Here is a 17,395-nt window from a genome sequence, read left to right as displayed (position 1 = left end):
TGGGGTACCTATGCCCTGGGTACATGGGTACCATATACTAAGGACTGACAAGGGTACCCCAGTATCCAATCTGGAGTGTACCTAAGAACATGACATAACATTTTAGGGAGAAAGCAGGTAGACTGGGGTCCTGATTAGCAAGATCCCAGTCAGATTAGTCAAAAACAGTGTAACATGAAGCAGAAATTGGTGGTAATCATAAGAAGCAGATCCTACTTTTCTGCAGTATGCATGTGAGAATTCACATTCATAGGATGACGATGATCATCATACATCACATTCTCCAATAAATTCAGATAAGACTTGAAGGAGAAGGCAAGGGATCACCAAATTTTGTGACAATTCATAAATAAAGTATGGGCACAATATTTTCACAAACTATCCACCAGCAACAAATTACACTTGTTGGAGAACACCCACCAAAGTCATGCAATGACACAGAGCCATGTCACAAAATGGAAAAAGAATCACATAAACAGGACAGACAAGATTGACCAGCATAATAAAAACAACACCATTCATTTTGTAGACACAATATCTAAATATATAATAGTGTGCAGAGTTCAGAGAAGATCTAGAACCCAGTAGTATATAAATGGACATTTGTATTTACTGTTTTCTCTGTTTTAGTTTCAGCTTATAGCATGAATGTTTAACAATTTTTCAGATATTAACTTGTCCTATCAATAAGTAAGAGAGTTTCTCCCATTCTTTTCACCAATGTCATACTGACGATTGAAAAGTCAAAATTTGTTTCGGATAAGTGTAAGGCACAGATACCGGGCCCGGTGCATAAGTAGTTTGTTGTTCCATTCGAAGGGGCCAGAGAGTAAAACTTGTGTTTTCTAGGAATTCGGCCTGTAAGTGACATCGTGCTCAAATGCTAAAACACTTGTTTCTATCGCAAGAAGTGATTTGAATGGATTGCTCATGTAGACTGCCACATTGTCACCTAAACCGTTGTCCTGATGGCAGACATAGATACAGGCAGTTACACACAGTGAAAACAGAGAAATTCCTTCCTCTCCTGCACAACACTCCGCTGCAAGAGTCACACTCTGTAAATGCGCATACATGCACTACTGTTATTCATCAGTGTTGAGCAACAGACAGATCAGGACGTCTTGTGGTTCCAAAGGCATTACATCCAGTGCAGCTATGAAGCTGGTAGCACTGGTATAGAGTCAGTTGTATGCAGACCCTCTTCCACAGGAACATTCCCTGCATTCTTCAGATCTTGTGCTTTGAGATCCTCCTGGGCGAGTTGGGCACTCTGTAAATCCTTGATTGATTGATCCTAGAGAAGTCAGCCTGTTACGTGACTTCACCTTTTGCCTTCAGTACTTGTCAGAGGTGTCCTCGAATGTTACTGACTGATCAACCGGTAACACTGGGTAGTGAGCCTGAGATTTGATTGAATGTTTTAATCTTGAGTAATCCTCTCGAGTTGAGCCTGACATCTGACCCTTAACCAGCTCTAATATCCTGTAAGAGGTAAGCCTGAGATGAGTCACTGTGATTTAGGCAGTTTAAGGCCAGTCTGTAGTCTCGGCAATTCCAGTCACCAGTGGTAGAGAGTCAGACTGGAGCAAGTGACTTCTGCAGCTTCTCTGTTTAAAAATGTATGTTTAGAAATCCTGAGTTCTAGGCCCCAAAGTCTGCTCCTGGCAAAATAAAGGAAGTGTCATCATCCCAGAAGGCTCTTTGGAGCATGGACAACAAACTAGAGGAGGGACTGAAGAGGCAGGACCAGGAGGGAATGTGCATGAGGTAGTCACTACTGCCTGCTCATGGCCCAGCTCTCACTGCAGCCGGCCTGGTCTCTCCTCTCATTTGTTTAAGCCATGCCTAGACAGCGCTTGCGCTGTTTCTATGAGACATTGCTTTTTTATTTGTTTCTTCTAGTGTCCTTTAAATAGCCTTACTTCTGAGTGGTTACTCTTTCCTATTTGTCTCTCCTTTTTGTGGGTTGTTTCCTCCCACAGCCCATCACCCCATTACTTGTAGCCTTACACTTGTCCAATTTGTGCAACTGCTTTAGGAACTTCTTTTTTCTTTATCTAAGAGCACTTCACATGAGCACTTGCTCCAAGCTTTTCTGTAAAGAGGGCTGTAATTCTTGTCCTTATCTCGTCACATTCGCTGTTCTTTCAAAGACAGAGATCAAATATCAGATGCTGTTTCCCCGAGGGTGCCTGCTCTTTCTCTAACTTCAAAGTGAGAGAATCGGTCCCCCCATGTACTCACTCATTGTTGCTTGCCCTCTTCTTGCTTGTTTATTACTTGTTGTAATCAGCAATGCATGGGCGCATTAGTGCTTTTTTATGGCGTGCACTATGGCTCACAGCTTCATACAAGCTCAGATCTTTGGAGGGGAACTGCTCATGCTTGGCTTTACCAACGTCATGACACAAGTGACAACCTAAGAGGGAATACAGGGAACTGCGCAGTAGCTGGGGCCGGAAGAAGTCGGCCTGTAGCAGTTGCACTTCTGGTGTGTTCCTGATCAGAGCATCTGTTTGTAAATTGCTAATTGTAAGTGGAGTGAAGTGTAGATAGGAGAGCATGTGGTAAAAAATACAGTATGAAGAAAAGTGGTGTGTGGCACTGTTGGACTTGGCCCTTTTTGCAGGGTCATCCCTGAACTTTTTGGCATCATCCTGTATTTTGTCTGACCTGTTTTTGTTGGTTTTATGACTCTGGGCACTTTACCACTGCTGATCAGTGCTAAAGTGCATATGCTCTCTCTATGGTAAATTGATGTATGGATTAGTGACTCCATGATTGGCTGATTTGGTTTACTTGTCAGACCCTAGTACAGTGCACTGAGTGTGCCCAGGGCTTGTAAACCAAATGGTGCTAGTGGACTTGCAGCACTGTTTGTGCCACCCACAGAAGCAGCCTGTAAAAGTGTTTCTCAGGTCTGCCATTGCAGAGCCTGTGTGCAGTCTGGTACTGCAATGTTGACTGGGCACGTGCACCCACTTGCCAGTCCCTAAACTTTCCCTTTTCTTCATATCAGACACCCCTACGGTAGGCCCAAGGGCAGGATGTATTTTAAGTATAAGGTAGGACATGCCCTGGTGTGTGTGGCATGTCCTAATAATGAATTACAGCCGTTTTAGTTTTTCACTATTGCAAGGCTACTTGTTCTCCATGGGCCAGAATGGGCAGTTAGATTATTACATTTTATAATCCTAACTGACTCAGGGAACATGGTGGAAATTCGAGTTTAGTATGCCTGAATGATAAAATGCATCTTTTAGCGAAGTTGTTTTTAACATTCTGTGTTTGAAAATATCACTTTTAGAAAGTAGGTATTTTCTTGTCTAACTACTCAAGCCTGCCTCTGCTAGGTTGTGTATTCCTTGTCTGGAGTTTGAGTGACAGGGCTGGGGGATTCCAGGAAACAGGATGAGTCAGCCCAGTGGTGAATAGAGGGATCTGCATCTAGATGGGTGGGAGGAGTTGCACCTTAGACCTGAATAGGAATGTGCCTGCCTTCCACAATGCCGGCTCCAGCCCCTGTGGTGCGTCTGATGTCTCTGCTCTGCACTGTGAAAGGAGAGAAGGAGTCATGTCAACAAAGTGCTCCAGGGCTGTGCTTTCCCTCCACAATGCTGGCTCCACCTCCTGTGGGGCGTCTGATGTTTCTACCCTGCACGGTGAAAGTAAAGAATGAGTCATGTAAGTAGAGTGCTCCAGAACTGGTTTGGACTAGGCAAAGGCCCCTCTGCCCTCAGAGGACAAAGGATTGTGGGGTATAAGTATTGGGACCCTGATCCCAAGAAATTAGATCACTTTTGGACAAACAAGAAGAAACCTTTACTGAGAAGAGGAACCTGAAGAAACTGTGGAGAGACTATCCCTAAGCTGAAGTGCTGCTTGCAGGATTGGCCTGCAGTGGTTGCCTGACTGCCAAAGAAAGGAGAAAGAACTTTGTGTACTTTATTTCAACTTGTAAGGCTCTCCAAGGGCTTGGAACAGAGCTTGCCTCCTGCTGAAGTCTCAGGGACAACAGACTTCAACCCCCAGCTCCCCAAGAGTTCTTTGGATGTGCCTGCTGCTGTTTTGGGCCTTCTGAGAGACTACGTGTTGCAAGGAACTGGAAGCGCGACTCAAGAGGAAGAAGCGTGTCGCCGTCGCAGCCGCTGCCGTCGCATCTCTGAACAAGGGTGACGCCGCTCTAGCTGACGCATTGCAGCGCATCGAGAGAAGCGTCTTGCACCGAAGAAGAAGTGTGTCGCAGTCGCAGCCGCTGCTATTGCATTTCTGAACAAGGATGTCGCTGCTGTAGCTGACGCATTGCACCGCATCGAGAGAAGCGTCTCCCACCGAAGAAGTAGCGTGTTGCCATCGCAGCCGCTGCCGTTGCATTTCTGAACAAGGATGTTGCCGCTGTAGCTGACTCATTACACCGCATCGAGAAAAGCGCCTCGCATCCACAGAGAGGCGTGCCGTCTTCGGAGCTGCTGCCGTTGAATCTTGAATGTCGCCGCTATAGTTGTCGCATTGTGTGGAAGCGTCTCGCAACGTTGGAGAAGAGTGTCGCAGCCGAAGCTGTTGTTGTTGCATCGCGGAACAAGGGTGTCGCCGCTGCAGCTGACGCATCGAATCAAGACTTCTCGCATCATCGGAGAAGCGTGCTGCATCTAGAAGATCTTCACGTCTTTATTTCTTTGCACCGGAACTTTGCCGCATTTACATCGCTGCAACACTTTTGTTGTGGAAGCGCAACACATTTAAGGTACATTGACTCAAAGGGTCGCATTTTAAGAACTAAGCTAAAACTACCCTTTTAAGTACAGTAGTGTGGATTTTTGTCGTTTGTGGTCTTGTGTTAAGTCTATATAAAGAATACTTATTTTTAATATACAACTTGTGTGGTGTCCATCTGTAGTGTTGTCACTTGATTACTGTATGTGTTCACAAATGCTTTACACACTGCCTCTGAGATTAAACCTGTCTGCTCGTGCCAAGCTGCCAAGAGGTTGAGCACGGGTTATTTTAGGTGTGTACCCCCTTACCCTGACTAGAGGCAAGGGTCCCTATTTGTCACAAGTACCTACCTGTGCCAACTAGAGACCCCCAAATTTAACAGGCACTCAAATGCATAATAAATATTAGCACATCCCTCAATAAAAGTGAAACCTTGGTAAACTGCAGTCCTCAGTACAAGGCCAACTCCCTTCTGGATGCAGTGTTTTTCTACATCCAACTGTGCCCAAAAATTGCACCGCTACGTAAAAGCAGTTTAAAAGCATCTACCCTGCGATACAAATGCTCCTCAGAAGAGAGAGAGGGCCTCCAGTGGAAACAATGCACCTCAAACGTACCAGTGCCACAAGGACCAAAGCCCCTCCAAACTACTTGTGCCTATATTTATACTCTCCACAAAGGAATCATCCAGAAAAGGCAGCTCCCTGAAAACTAAGTTCAGAAATTCTTCAGAATTTCTGCTCCTGATCATTTATGAGAAAACCTGTCTGTCCTCGAGATCTCTGTGTAGTGACTCAGTGTTCGTTTGCCCTTACTCTGAGTCAGCTAAATTCACTTACGTATCACATGTCAATGCTTTCAGTGCACTTACAAGTGACAAAGCAGTTATGGTAAGTTATGTTCATACGAGTATCGGAAATCATCCCATTTTTGTTGGAATGTAATGGCTTGGAAATTGCCTTAAAAACAGCACCTACTTTCCTGAAGTGCTTTTGCAAGTTTGCACAGTTATCCCTTTCCTAACTTGGTACAGCAGGCCTAACAGTAATGGTACCTAAATGTTGTTCCCACTGTGTTTCTCTTATCCGCCTGCTGGTGAGAGAGTTTAGGCCGGGACTGATGTCGAGTTAGTCATGGCCTATCCCATTCAAACACAGCAACAGTCAGCCATGGATTGAGCTGGGATTTGACATGACTATCCTGTTAGCCCTCGGCACTGCTTGGGGAGTGGCCGTGTGTCCCTGATCTGCTGGTGCCATAAGCGCAAGGCAGGAGCAGACATAGAGAGACTGAGTGGGGAATCTTAACTGCATGACCGCGGATCCTTTCTGCAGTGCTGGAATACTAATGAAATGTATCAATCTAACTCAAATACTTGGCACTTCGTAGGACTGCCTGATTGTAACTTTTAAAATGCCCTATGCTACCTTTGTGTGTGGCGTGCTGCAACCGTGTCAGTTTGACCTCTGACCCTGTGTGTGTACTTAAATTTTCTTAGGCGTTGATTACAAGTTGTGAGGAATATGTTGCGGGATTTACCACCCCATTAATTACTATTACCCTGGGTAAGACTTTTACTGAGTGTAGTAAAACCTTCTTTTATTCATATCCAAAGCACATCTTCATCATAAAAAATATATGAGCTCTCTGCATCTTTCACAAGTAATGGATTGATCTGCATACAGAGTAATAGAACATGTTAAATAACTAAACCTTTTGATTGTTTATTTTCGGGATTTCTAGCAAGTTCCATATGTACCTTAATCTAGCTCTGGATCAACAAACAATAATTGTAATACTAGCTAACTTACAGGTTGATCATTGTAAGAAATACGATTATTCATTGTGGTGGGTGGCTTTACACCTCAGTGAATAATCACATCCCTTGTCATGGTGAACACTCAAAATCCCTAAATTCACCTCAGTTTAACACTGGTAGTAATGGCACATAGCAGACAGGCTTATTCTATGGCAATGTGTAAATTACTTATTCAGTACCAAAATAGTAATAAAGTCAAATGCAAAACAATAAAAATCCAAAACCGAATTAGAAAAAATAGAGTTGCATCGGTGAGACCTATTGGCTTTGCAAATGCTTGTTTCAGATTACTGCGGCCTGTAAAGTGCCTGGCCTCTTTGTCACTATCTGCTCCATTCCTACCCTTTCCCCTGAACTTCCTCTGTCTTGGTGTCTACGCTCAGACTCTCAGACACAGCAGAACTCAGGAGGTGGACTGCTGACAATAATCACTTTCCACCTCCTGAGACCTGCTGAGGTCAAGCAGCATGTGGCTTTTCTCAGTGAGGTCTGCACCACCCTCCTCCTGCCACCTGCTGTTGATGCCCACACCTGCACCTAATGAGTATGAGGAGATGCTGCCAGGTGGAAACTGATTGAGAGATGGTCTTCTACCAAGAGCCAGGATCCACCACAGCTGCCTGAAAGACATACAGAAAGGAAGACTGTGACAGAGTTGTGTGTGTAAATGTGTGTGTATGTATAAGTGAGTGTGAAGGAGCTTTTACTTGTGTGTGTGCATGTACGTATGCCCACTTCAGTAGGTGTGCGAATGGTGCATGGCTATGGGTAGCTGAGATGTCCAAGGGGTCGTGGCTCAATGGTGCACTGCTGAATGGCATGTCATGATCCCAGCATAACCTGCCATCTGTTGAGTGCATTCTGAACACCATTTTGGTTGTCTCTGCCATAAGGTGAGCATCTATTGGGGGAATCCAATGCACTATTCTGACTGGCCCTCACATGATAGTGACAAAGTGGGCATTCAGGATGACATTCTAACAACAAATGGCATAATTGGGGTCCGCACACAATATACGGTGGGCATCCATGGCAACATTCTTGCTATCCTTCACACTATAGGAGTCCATCTATAGGATGATGTGGGCATTCATAGTTACATTCTGACTACACAGCATAATAGGGCCCATCTTTAATATACTTGGGCCTTCTTCAAATAATTGTGGCTATCCATTGCCTACAGATGGACCTGGCACAATGATATTTATCCTTGACTAAATGTGGCCATTCTTTTCATACTTCTGAGTGGAGAGGTGTGGTGCAGCGGCCAGGGCAGTTGACATCAGAACACAGGGTTCACTGTTCAATCCCCGGCTCTGGCGGCAGCTCAGCTCAGCACCATGTGACTCTGGGCAATAGCTCACTTAATCTCCACGATGGTCCCAGCGCCTTGATACCCGTAAGGGTGATTAGTTCGCGCTTTACAAATACGGATTTAGATATATATTTTTTTAGTATCCCTGTTACAATGGTGATCAAAATCTCTGCAACACTATGAACTTCCCTTTAACTCTATATTGGAAAAAATAAAAAATCTGTATGTTAATAACCCTATCCTATTTACAGGGTATTTTAATACAGTACCTTATTGTGGTACTGAAGAACGTATATGTCGGTATCCTGGCGTGCCACCAGCTGCTCCTCTTCCTTGAGCCGCCACCAACCGTTCACCTCCGAACCACTCCTCGAGCATGGAACACACGAGCCTGTGTTCCATGCTCGACATTCCACACAAAGCTCACTGAGGTGAAATACTACACATAGGAAAATCATAGCAGCACAATATCACACAATATTTAATTTACGAGGTTGTACAAGAGTACTACAAATTACAATTTAAAAAGAACCAACCTAGTATTTCTCTAAAAAGTGCAAACACTTTCTGCTCCCGTATATAGTTCTTCTTCATTCTTTCAATGTCTGTTGGAGGAGGCGGTTGATAGATGTTGCTGTTGCTGTCTCTCCGGGCTCCGAATAAAACAGATTTATCACCTGTTAAATTAACACAGTAATGTATTAGCAATGCCATTTACAAATGTCTCTCATTCTGGTTTTTTTTCAACTTCTTACTTCATTTTAAAACAAGAGATCATGACACATTTTGTTGTGGTTTGTTATGTTATCAGTGTTTTCATAGTGCTATAATCACCCATGAGCATATACAGGTGCCCTGTAGCAGGTGTGGAAGGACAACCCTGAGGCCTTCCTCAAAAAATCAGGTGTTCATCTTCTTGCGAAAGTCAGATAGGGTTCTGGTGAGTTGTGAGAGGTTATTTCAGGCTTTACGAGCAAGGTACGAGTATGTGCGGCCCCCTGCTCTGCTTTTGTGTGTGTGTAGGGTGTGTGCTAGTGAGAAATTTGCAGAGTGGAGGTAGTTGGAAGCTTGGTGGAAGTGAATGTGGCTTTTTAGGTAGACAGGGCCAGTGTTGTGGTGGGCTTTGTAGGTGTTGGTGAAGAGTTTAATGTGTGTGCACTTGTGTATCGTCTGCCAGTGGAGTTCCCTGAGATGTGGTGTGATGTGGGCTTGACATGGTAGGTTGGGGACTAGTCTGGCTGCTGAGTTGTGGATGGACTGTAGAATTCTTGTGAGCTGGTCGGTAATCCCTGAATACAGGGTGCTTCTAGTCTGCTGGTGAAGAGGGCTTGGGAGCTTATTTTCCTGGTGTTGCCTGGTAGCCACTTGAAGATTTTCTTCAGCATCCTTAAAGCAGGCCACGACCACTAGTTTGACTTGGGTGGTCATGTCCAGTTTGCTGTCTATGATGATTCCAAGGTTTCTAGCTTGCGAGCAGGGTGTGGGGATAGGTCCAAGATCTGTAGACCACCAGATAGAGACACATGGCTAGGTGGTTTTCCGAAGGCTACCACCTCACTCTTTTTTTTTTTTTTTATCCTCATTTGCGTGCATAGCTCCAATCTATCAAAACCAAGGAAAAGACCACCACAGAGCAAAGAGAAGAATGGTCGTGTTCTGTGCAACTCAGCATATAACTGGTATGGGAGTTCAAACGATAAGGAGGAAGACCAATTCCCGTAAGCACCATACACACAAACCAAACATGGACTCGCTTAGGCGATGCCTTAGTGGATAGTGCCCGAATTATCGAGACCCCCTTTCGCACCAAGACTGTTAGTCATGGTAACTAGGATAGGCAATGCACACAATAATCATAGGACCTGGGGAAAAAAAAAAAAAAAAAACCAGGTATTGTCACTGCTATCCAATCATGGCCCAAAAAGCCCTCCTGTTGGGATTTCCTACTCTGGCTACATCAAGTTTAGAGATTTGAAGGAGTGACGTTCGCCATTCGTGTACTGTGGGCGGTTGAGTATCTTTCCAGTGTCTACATATCTCCCTACGTGCAGCTAGAATGGAATAAAATATCAAGTTGGATGCTGCATTGCGGGTTTTACTTTTAAGACCAAAAATAACCAGAGCGAGATCAATGGAGACATATTCACCCAAAGATTGTGATAACTTGTTCCTGATGGCTTCCCAATAATCCGATAGATTTGGACATTCTAAAAACATGTGAATATCCGAGGCTGCGATTAACCCACATCTAGGGCATAAAACTGGTCCTGTTAACGAGAACTTAGTTAACCTATGTGGGGAATAGTATGCCCTATGTATAGTGAAGAGGTGGTTCCTACGAAGCCACGAGGGTTTAACTAAGTCCCAAAGCGTTGAACAAGAAGCAGTCCAGAGCTCTTCCACATCCAAGCCTGGCATTAGCTCAGCCCACAGTGTTGTTGGTAGCTGAAAGTTGACATCTATTTCATCTATTATTTTATTGTACCAGCGCGAGATTTCTTTCTTTGCCGCTGGGCTGTGTAAGAGGCAAGTTACCAAATCACTGTAGCCACCTATAGGCTGCTTGTTGCTTAATGTTGGCTGCTCTTTATATGACTGTAACCAGCTGGCGATCTGGATATATTTAAATCTCGACAGACTAGGGCCTACTTTATTAATTAGATAATCCCATGAAAGCAAAGACCCGTCCACAAACAAGTCATCCCAACTATTGATACCAGCTTCTTTTAGCGGATTATTAAGGGCATCTGTTGTCCACATGGGGGGAACGGGTAAGTTCCATATAGGAGCCTTAGCAGAATAGTATCCAAGCTTTATCGCTTGCCTAACTTTGTACCAAGTAGATACAATCCCTAGTAAAACTTTCAACTTTATCTTCTTAAAGAATTTGGGGTCCCCAAATTTAAACAAAAAAACAGCTTGATTTACTCCTTCACATTCCAACAATGTAGAAAAAAGAGGGCCCATCCCTGTTAATGTAGGGATTTTAAGCAACATACGCGTATGTGATAACTGAAACGCCCATGCGTATATTTGCAGGTCTGGTCCAGCCAGCCCTCCCTTCTCCCTGCGACGCCTAATTTTTTTCCACGAGATTCTAGGACTTTTACTGTTCCAAATAAAGCTAGTAATCGCGCTCTGTAGTTTTGAGATTAATTTTGGTTCAAAATAAAGTGGAATTGAGTTAAACAAAAAAGAAACTTTCGGTAGGATACTCATCTTCACCAAATTTACTTTACCTAAGACAGAGAGCGGAAGATGAGACCAATCTCTCATAAGTTTCCTACACTCTGCAGCTACTTTGTTGAAGTTAAGAGAAGCAACCGAATTGATATCCTTAACTATGTTCACCCCCAAATAACGGATTTGGGTTTTGGATGTCCCGTTATTATCAATTGTATTGATATTCCAGGACATTGACTCTGTCTTTAGGGCGTTAATTTCATACCCAGACACTTTGCCAAATTTGAGGGCCTGTTCGATTATCTCTGGGTATGCTTCATCATAACTCGTAGAAAAAATCATAATATCGTCCGCATATAGTGCCGCCTTTTTATCCCAACCACCATAAATAAAAGGTTTAATGAGTATACTGTCTCTTAGTGTTTGAGCGAAGGGTTCGATATATACATCAAAGAGGAGGGGGGACAGGGGACAACCCTGTCTAGTTCCTCTCGTGACCATGAAAGGCTCCGTCAAGCCTCCATTTATCAACAGTGAAGCGGATGGGCTTCGATATAAAAGATTTATCGTTCTCCGAAATCTGACCCCCACGTTGAACCTCCCCAAGGCCTCCGACAGGTACAGCCAATTCACCCTGTCGAAAGCCTTGGTGGCATCCAACGTGAGGACAACCAGAGGGATTGCCTCCTTTATAGCAATATCTATCGAGCCTAGTAATTCATACGTAAGCTCACAAAGCTGTCTCCCTTTTATAAACCCTTTTTGGTTCGGAGCTATAATATCAGGAGCAACCCGGCCCAACCGAGTAGCCAATATAGATGTAAAGATTTTATAATCGGCGTTCAATATAGAGATAGGCCGGTATGAACCACAGTCTGAGGAGGGTTTGCCAGGCTACCACCTCACTCTTGTCTGAGTTCCATTTGAGGCAATACGTTTTTCATCCAGGTGTTCACTTCTGTAATTCATGTTGTGAACTTGTTTGTGGTTGCCTGTTTTGTCTGAGGGAGACAGTATCAGTTACATGTTGTCGGTGTAAGTGAGGATGTTTATGTTGTGAGCTTGTATGACATTGGCCAGTTGGGTCATGTAAATGTTGAAGATCATAGGGCCGAGCAAGTAGTCCTGAAGGACTCCTCAAATAAGATCTTGAACTGTAGAGGTGTGCATGTTGACAGAAGATCCATTTGAGATCCCTGGATACCTGCTTTGTGGAGTCTTTGGATTAGAAAGGGGTGGGAGACAGTTTCAAAAGCTGCTGATTGGTCTAGAAAGATGAGTGCTGTGGTTCCCCACTTTTAGGATCACCCAGATGTTCTCACCCAGATGCCATCCATTGCTGCTATAAGGGAACTTTCTGTGCTATGGTTGGGTCTGAATCTTAATTGTGTGGTATCAACAAGCTGGCATTTGGCAAGGTGGTTGGAGCGGTGCTTGTTGATGACTTTTTCCAGGACTTTCACTGGGTTGGGGAGGAGAGATATCAATCAGTAATTGACAAGATTGGTTGGCTCAGCCAAGGGTTTCCTTAGGAGGACGTTGACAGCTGTATGTTTCCATGGTTCCGGGAAGATGGCTGTACTGATGGAGGTGATGTGGATAGGGGTGAGAGCCTTGCTGATAGGGATGAGAGATGTTTTATGGCATGGGCAAAGTGGGCACTGGCCCAGGGCCCCAGCCTTTCAGGGGGCCTCCTGATAGAGCCCGTTCTGTTCTAAAGACAGACCTGTCCTGATGACCTTTAATGATTCTAATGCAAAGCTCCCTCCACTGGGAGGAAGACTCCCTGGTGCACAGCGCAAAGAGACACGAAGTGTCTTATAAACAGTTCATCTAATTAAATCCAAATGTTAAATCCAATACTCAGAGAGGTTCCATGATTGTTTAATTCACATCAAATCAATAGTTCATCAATGTTTCGAGGGGAGGTATACATTATCCAACTTAAAGGGTCATCCAACAATTAATCCTCCCAATGCATTTCGGGCAGATGACTGGCCCTTCCTCAGGGGACAGCTCTACAAACAAAAAAGAAAATATTCAGATATCATAGGTGTTCAAATATCATAGGTGTTCAACTGACTTCTCTCTAAAACACCAATAGGTTCCAAATATGGTGTGGTGAACCTTATGCGTGTAAAGTAAACCATGAAAAACTAACCTGTGTCAGCAGAAAAAAACAGCGTGAATGCCCGTGCAGGATTTATGGACAGTGAACAAAACTAAACCAAACATCGTCAAAGCTCAAGACATCACTAAATGCAAAGTGAACGGAAACGAAAAAGAAAGGATAGAGTGCCAGACAGTCTCAAGCCACCAAGGTTACCCAAAAATGCCGAATCACCGCGGGATTCATGAAAACACACAGTTCAGTACTCACGGATCGATTACATCCGTGGTTGATCGTTACGCCAAATCTGCGAATAAACGCATACCCATAAGTATCACATCATTAACGTGAGCGGACTTGTATGCATGATAAGTCAGGTCCCCCGTGGGGAGTACTTACAGGATAGCCGATATGTGATAAGTCTCTATTCAGCGCGGTGACTAGGAACCCCGAGTATACTGGGTCCCGGTGAGTTTAAAGTCGGCGTGTGACGCGCACATGAAGATAGAAAGTGGACTAAGGGTGCAACGCCAAATGGGCGCCATCTTGAGGTAACAAAGAAAGATGAACACTGCTAATGAATAAGCTGAAAAGAAGTTCCAATGTCAGATAGAAAGCCAAAACGTAAATGCAATGTATCAAAAACATCACAATAATAAATCTGATCTGTGTCAACGTATTATAAAAAATAAACATAAACAATGAAACTGGAAAGGTGATATCACCATAAATGTAAGACCTTTAATGATTCTCAAACATAGATTGTTTCAAATACTGTTTTCCTTTAATGTATTTACAATATGGGTAATTTGTGGTATTTTGTCACAGAAATTTTGCAGGGAAATGTGTGTTTTTGTTTCTCACCATCATGCAACATCCGTAAAAAAGTTTATTTTTGATAGAACCAGGACCTCACATATGAGAAATGGGAGGGGCACCACAGAGATTATTTGCAATACCATCAGTAATCAGTCGCTGTATTATACTATTGAAACACAAATTACAGTCCCTAAATAATAGATGGCAACACATTTAGAATTTGGACCAGAGTGAATGTGTACTGTCCATGACCTGGCCAAAGAGGGCATGAAAGAGCTGCATTTGGATCATAAATTCAAAGCTGTTCCGAACATGGTCCCCAAAATACGTTTGGCTCAGAGCCCCCAAAATCCTTAAGATGTCCCAGTTAGGGATTGCTCCTTTGTCGAAGGCATGGTGGTGGCAGGGGTCTACTGGGCCCGAAGTGAATGGTCTGCATGAATGTTGTGGTTTCCTCTGTGCTATTAGGGTCCTTTGTGGTGATTGTGTTGGCTTCCTTCGTCACTGGGAGAATTCTAGCAAGGGCCAGAAGATCTGGTTCCAGGGGCACGTTGCTGAATATAGCTTCAGTTTTGCTGTAGAAATAGTTTGAAAGGTCATTGCACAGATCTTGTGATGAGTTGATGTTTCCGTGGCAGCTACAGGTGTTGCAAATATTTTTTTGCAGCTGTTGGAGCTGGCATTTATTTGTTGGACAAGAACCATCCTCTTGTTTTCTTGGATGAGCTGGTAGTAGCTGATCTTGGTTTTTTTGAAGGCGTCATTTTCAAATTCCCCTTTGCTGGTTCTACATTTCCGTTCCCGTTGTTTGCAGTGTCCGCTGGTCATTTTGAGGTCTTCTGTGTACCAGCTGGCGTGTGTTCTGAATTTTTCTGTGTTGCTTTGTTTTTAATGGGGGTGAAAGTGCTGGCACATTTGGTGATCCACTTGTTGAAGTTCTCGATGCTGCAGCCAGGATGCCTGAAGGTTCCAATTTGTTCTTGTGTTGGACTGTCATCCAGTGGGCCTCTATTAGGTTGTTCCATTGTCGGTGTGCTGGACCAACCGTGGGGTCTCTTCGGGGTTGATGGATGTAGATTGTGAAACTGAGTATGGCGTGGTCTATACAGGTGATGTGTCTTAGGTTTTTTTGCAAATCATTTAAGCAAGTTAGGTTTCAATTATTTTATTTGGATATCCCCCACATCAATTGGTGTGACTGATAAGTGAGAAGTGAATGTCCTCATGTCTGAGATTTTGCAAATATAAAACTCCCACATCATCCCCTCATATGAATTGGCCCATGTAACTTGTGCAGAAAAAATGCCCTTGATAGTGTCAATGTTTTACTTCCCATCATACAACCGGGGTGATCGAACCAAGAAATTAACAGGGAGAGCCGACCCAGAGTTAAACCAAAGGTCTGCTTGACTTTAAGAGCCTGTGCACAAGCCGAGACCTGAAATATTTTGGCAAGTAAATCATGCAACAAAAGTAATATAAAAATATGATAAAGTCCCTTAAAATTTCGAACAATTCAATTAACAAACACTGAAAGCATTTCACCTTAGTACGTCAGATCACATTACTACATTGAGAGACATTTATTAAAAGTGATTGTTTTTAAACATGTACGTAGATGTCCCCAACCCTGATAACACTGCTGTTGGCAAGTCACTTGTCATTTGCGCCCTATATGTGGACTGGATTTATATTATCATAAAGTCGTTTGTTGACTGTACATCCTGAACTCACATATTTGAAGGTGTTACTTCAAGGAGACTTGGTGAAATAAAATATCTGTCAAGGATCACAAAGTTTGGTGAAGCGAGGAAGCTGGGATTGATCCCAAGTTTTTTGGTTCCACATTGTGCAGTTATTTCTTTAATCGGGTATCTATGTCTCTCGCTCATTTTACATCAAAGGTCACGGCGTTGTGTTTAGAATGTGGGTGCTAGGGAGAAGCCACACAAGGGCTCGGCTCATTTTGGGTTCGAGGCTCCAAGACAACCTGGAGCAGAGCCAGATTTAGGCATCTGGCTCAAGCCTGGCTTGAGCTTTCAGTGGTTCACCTACCTCTACAAGCAACTGACCCAGATATTAGCTACGTTTTGACTCCGATATCAGCCTCAGTTTGTCCCAGATGTCATCCCGTACTTAGCCTGGGTGTCAGAAATCTATCTAGCAAACTACAACTCACAGTTGCCTTAGTTTTTAACTCATGAGCCTACAAATATCAGCTCATAATTATCTCTAATCACAGCTCATTGCTGCCCCACACCACATAATAGTTGCCCAAATTACAGACCATTTTCACTATAGGTCGCCATATAATTGCTTCAAATGTCATGATTGCTCCAGATGTCAGCCTATAAGTGTGCGAGATGTCCAGCCAAAGTTGTCCCATATATCAGCCAATAATTTGTCAGTCATCTCATAAATGCTCAGTATAGACATCATAACTAGGACATGTGCCCTCATCACCCATACTATGTCCAGTGTTGTCATCAAATATGGATGTGATCAGTGATGCATCAGTGATGTCATTGAACATGTCATAAGTGATGCAATCTGTGAATTCATAAGCAGAGCATGGTAAGGGCATACGTTTAAGTTAACTCATTTGTCTATAACATGAATTTCAGTGTTTTTTTAGTTGAAAATGTTACGTTAGCTGACATTTTCACCTAACTTTAACACCACTTCAACCTTTGTTTTGTTCATTGAATTTCTGAGTTTGTTTTGAATTCAAAGTAAGATATTATTACCATACCTATCTATAAAGTCACTTTAACCTTTGGTACTATCAGTGAATTTCTAGGGTCCTGCTACCCAAACTGTGGGTCAGGAACTGATTTTTGGTGGGTCGTGAAAGTCAGAGCACATTTGCTAGTGATTCAGAGATAGAGGTCAAATGTCAGGCTGCTTTATTCTTTTAATATGGGGGTTCTTTCACTGACTGCACAGTGAGAGGAGGTTTTAAAGTTAATTATGTGACAATGTAGGATTCTGTTTTTGCAATACACAACAAAATATAAGTACCTGTAAATGAACTGTTTGACCCCAGCAGTTACGAAAGCAAAATTGAAGCATTTCTTTGTAATTCTGAAGTGTACTGGAAACAGTGTTTTTTTAATTTCAAAAGTTTTTATTGGAAATTTCAGGGTTTTGTAACATATATAACATAAAACAGTGTTTTTAATAGGATCAAAACATGTCAAGATACTTACTTGGTGATGCACAAATGATGAATATTCACAGAGACCCGATTTTCACAAATTATCATTTGTGTGCTATGTAGTTTTATCAATAAAACTGTATGTCTGTGTAAAAATAGTGGACATTTCCATGGAGATTGTGCTGTTTGTAAATGACAATGCACTACCACAGGATACTTTGGTTACATTAAAAAAAAAAAGCTTGAGGAATGTGCAGCCAATGTATGGGGGAT

The 17,395-nt window shown here is 43.2% G+C and overlaps 1 protein-coding gene across 1 annotated transcript in view; it reads right to left on the bottom strand.

Annotated features, from left to right (window-relative positions):
* The window catches only part of LOC144798021 (polycystin-1-like protein 2), an 849,694-nt gene that overhangs the window by 83,603 nt on the left and 748,696 nt on the right, over window positions 1-17,395 (bottom strand). Inside the window, exon 34 of the mRNA XM_078668807.1 lies at window positions 8,390-8,530. Coding sequence (XP_078524933.1) covers window positions 8,390-8,530 — 141 coding nt within the window. The remainder of the gene's footprint in view (window positions 1-8,389; window positions 8,531-17,395) is intronic.

This window comes from Lissotriton helveticus, chromosome 12 (assembly GCF_964261635.1).
Source record: "Lissotriton helveticus chromosome 12, aLisHel1.1, whole genome shotgun sequence".
Taxonomy (NCBI): Eukaryota; Metazoa; Chordata; class Amphibia; order Caudata; family Salamandridae; genus Lissotriton; species Lissotriton helveticus.
Note: the sequence above shows the minus strand (reverse complement) of the source record. Positions and strands in the feature narration are given on the sequence as shown.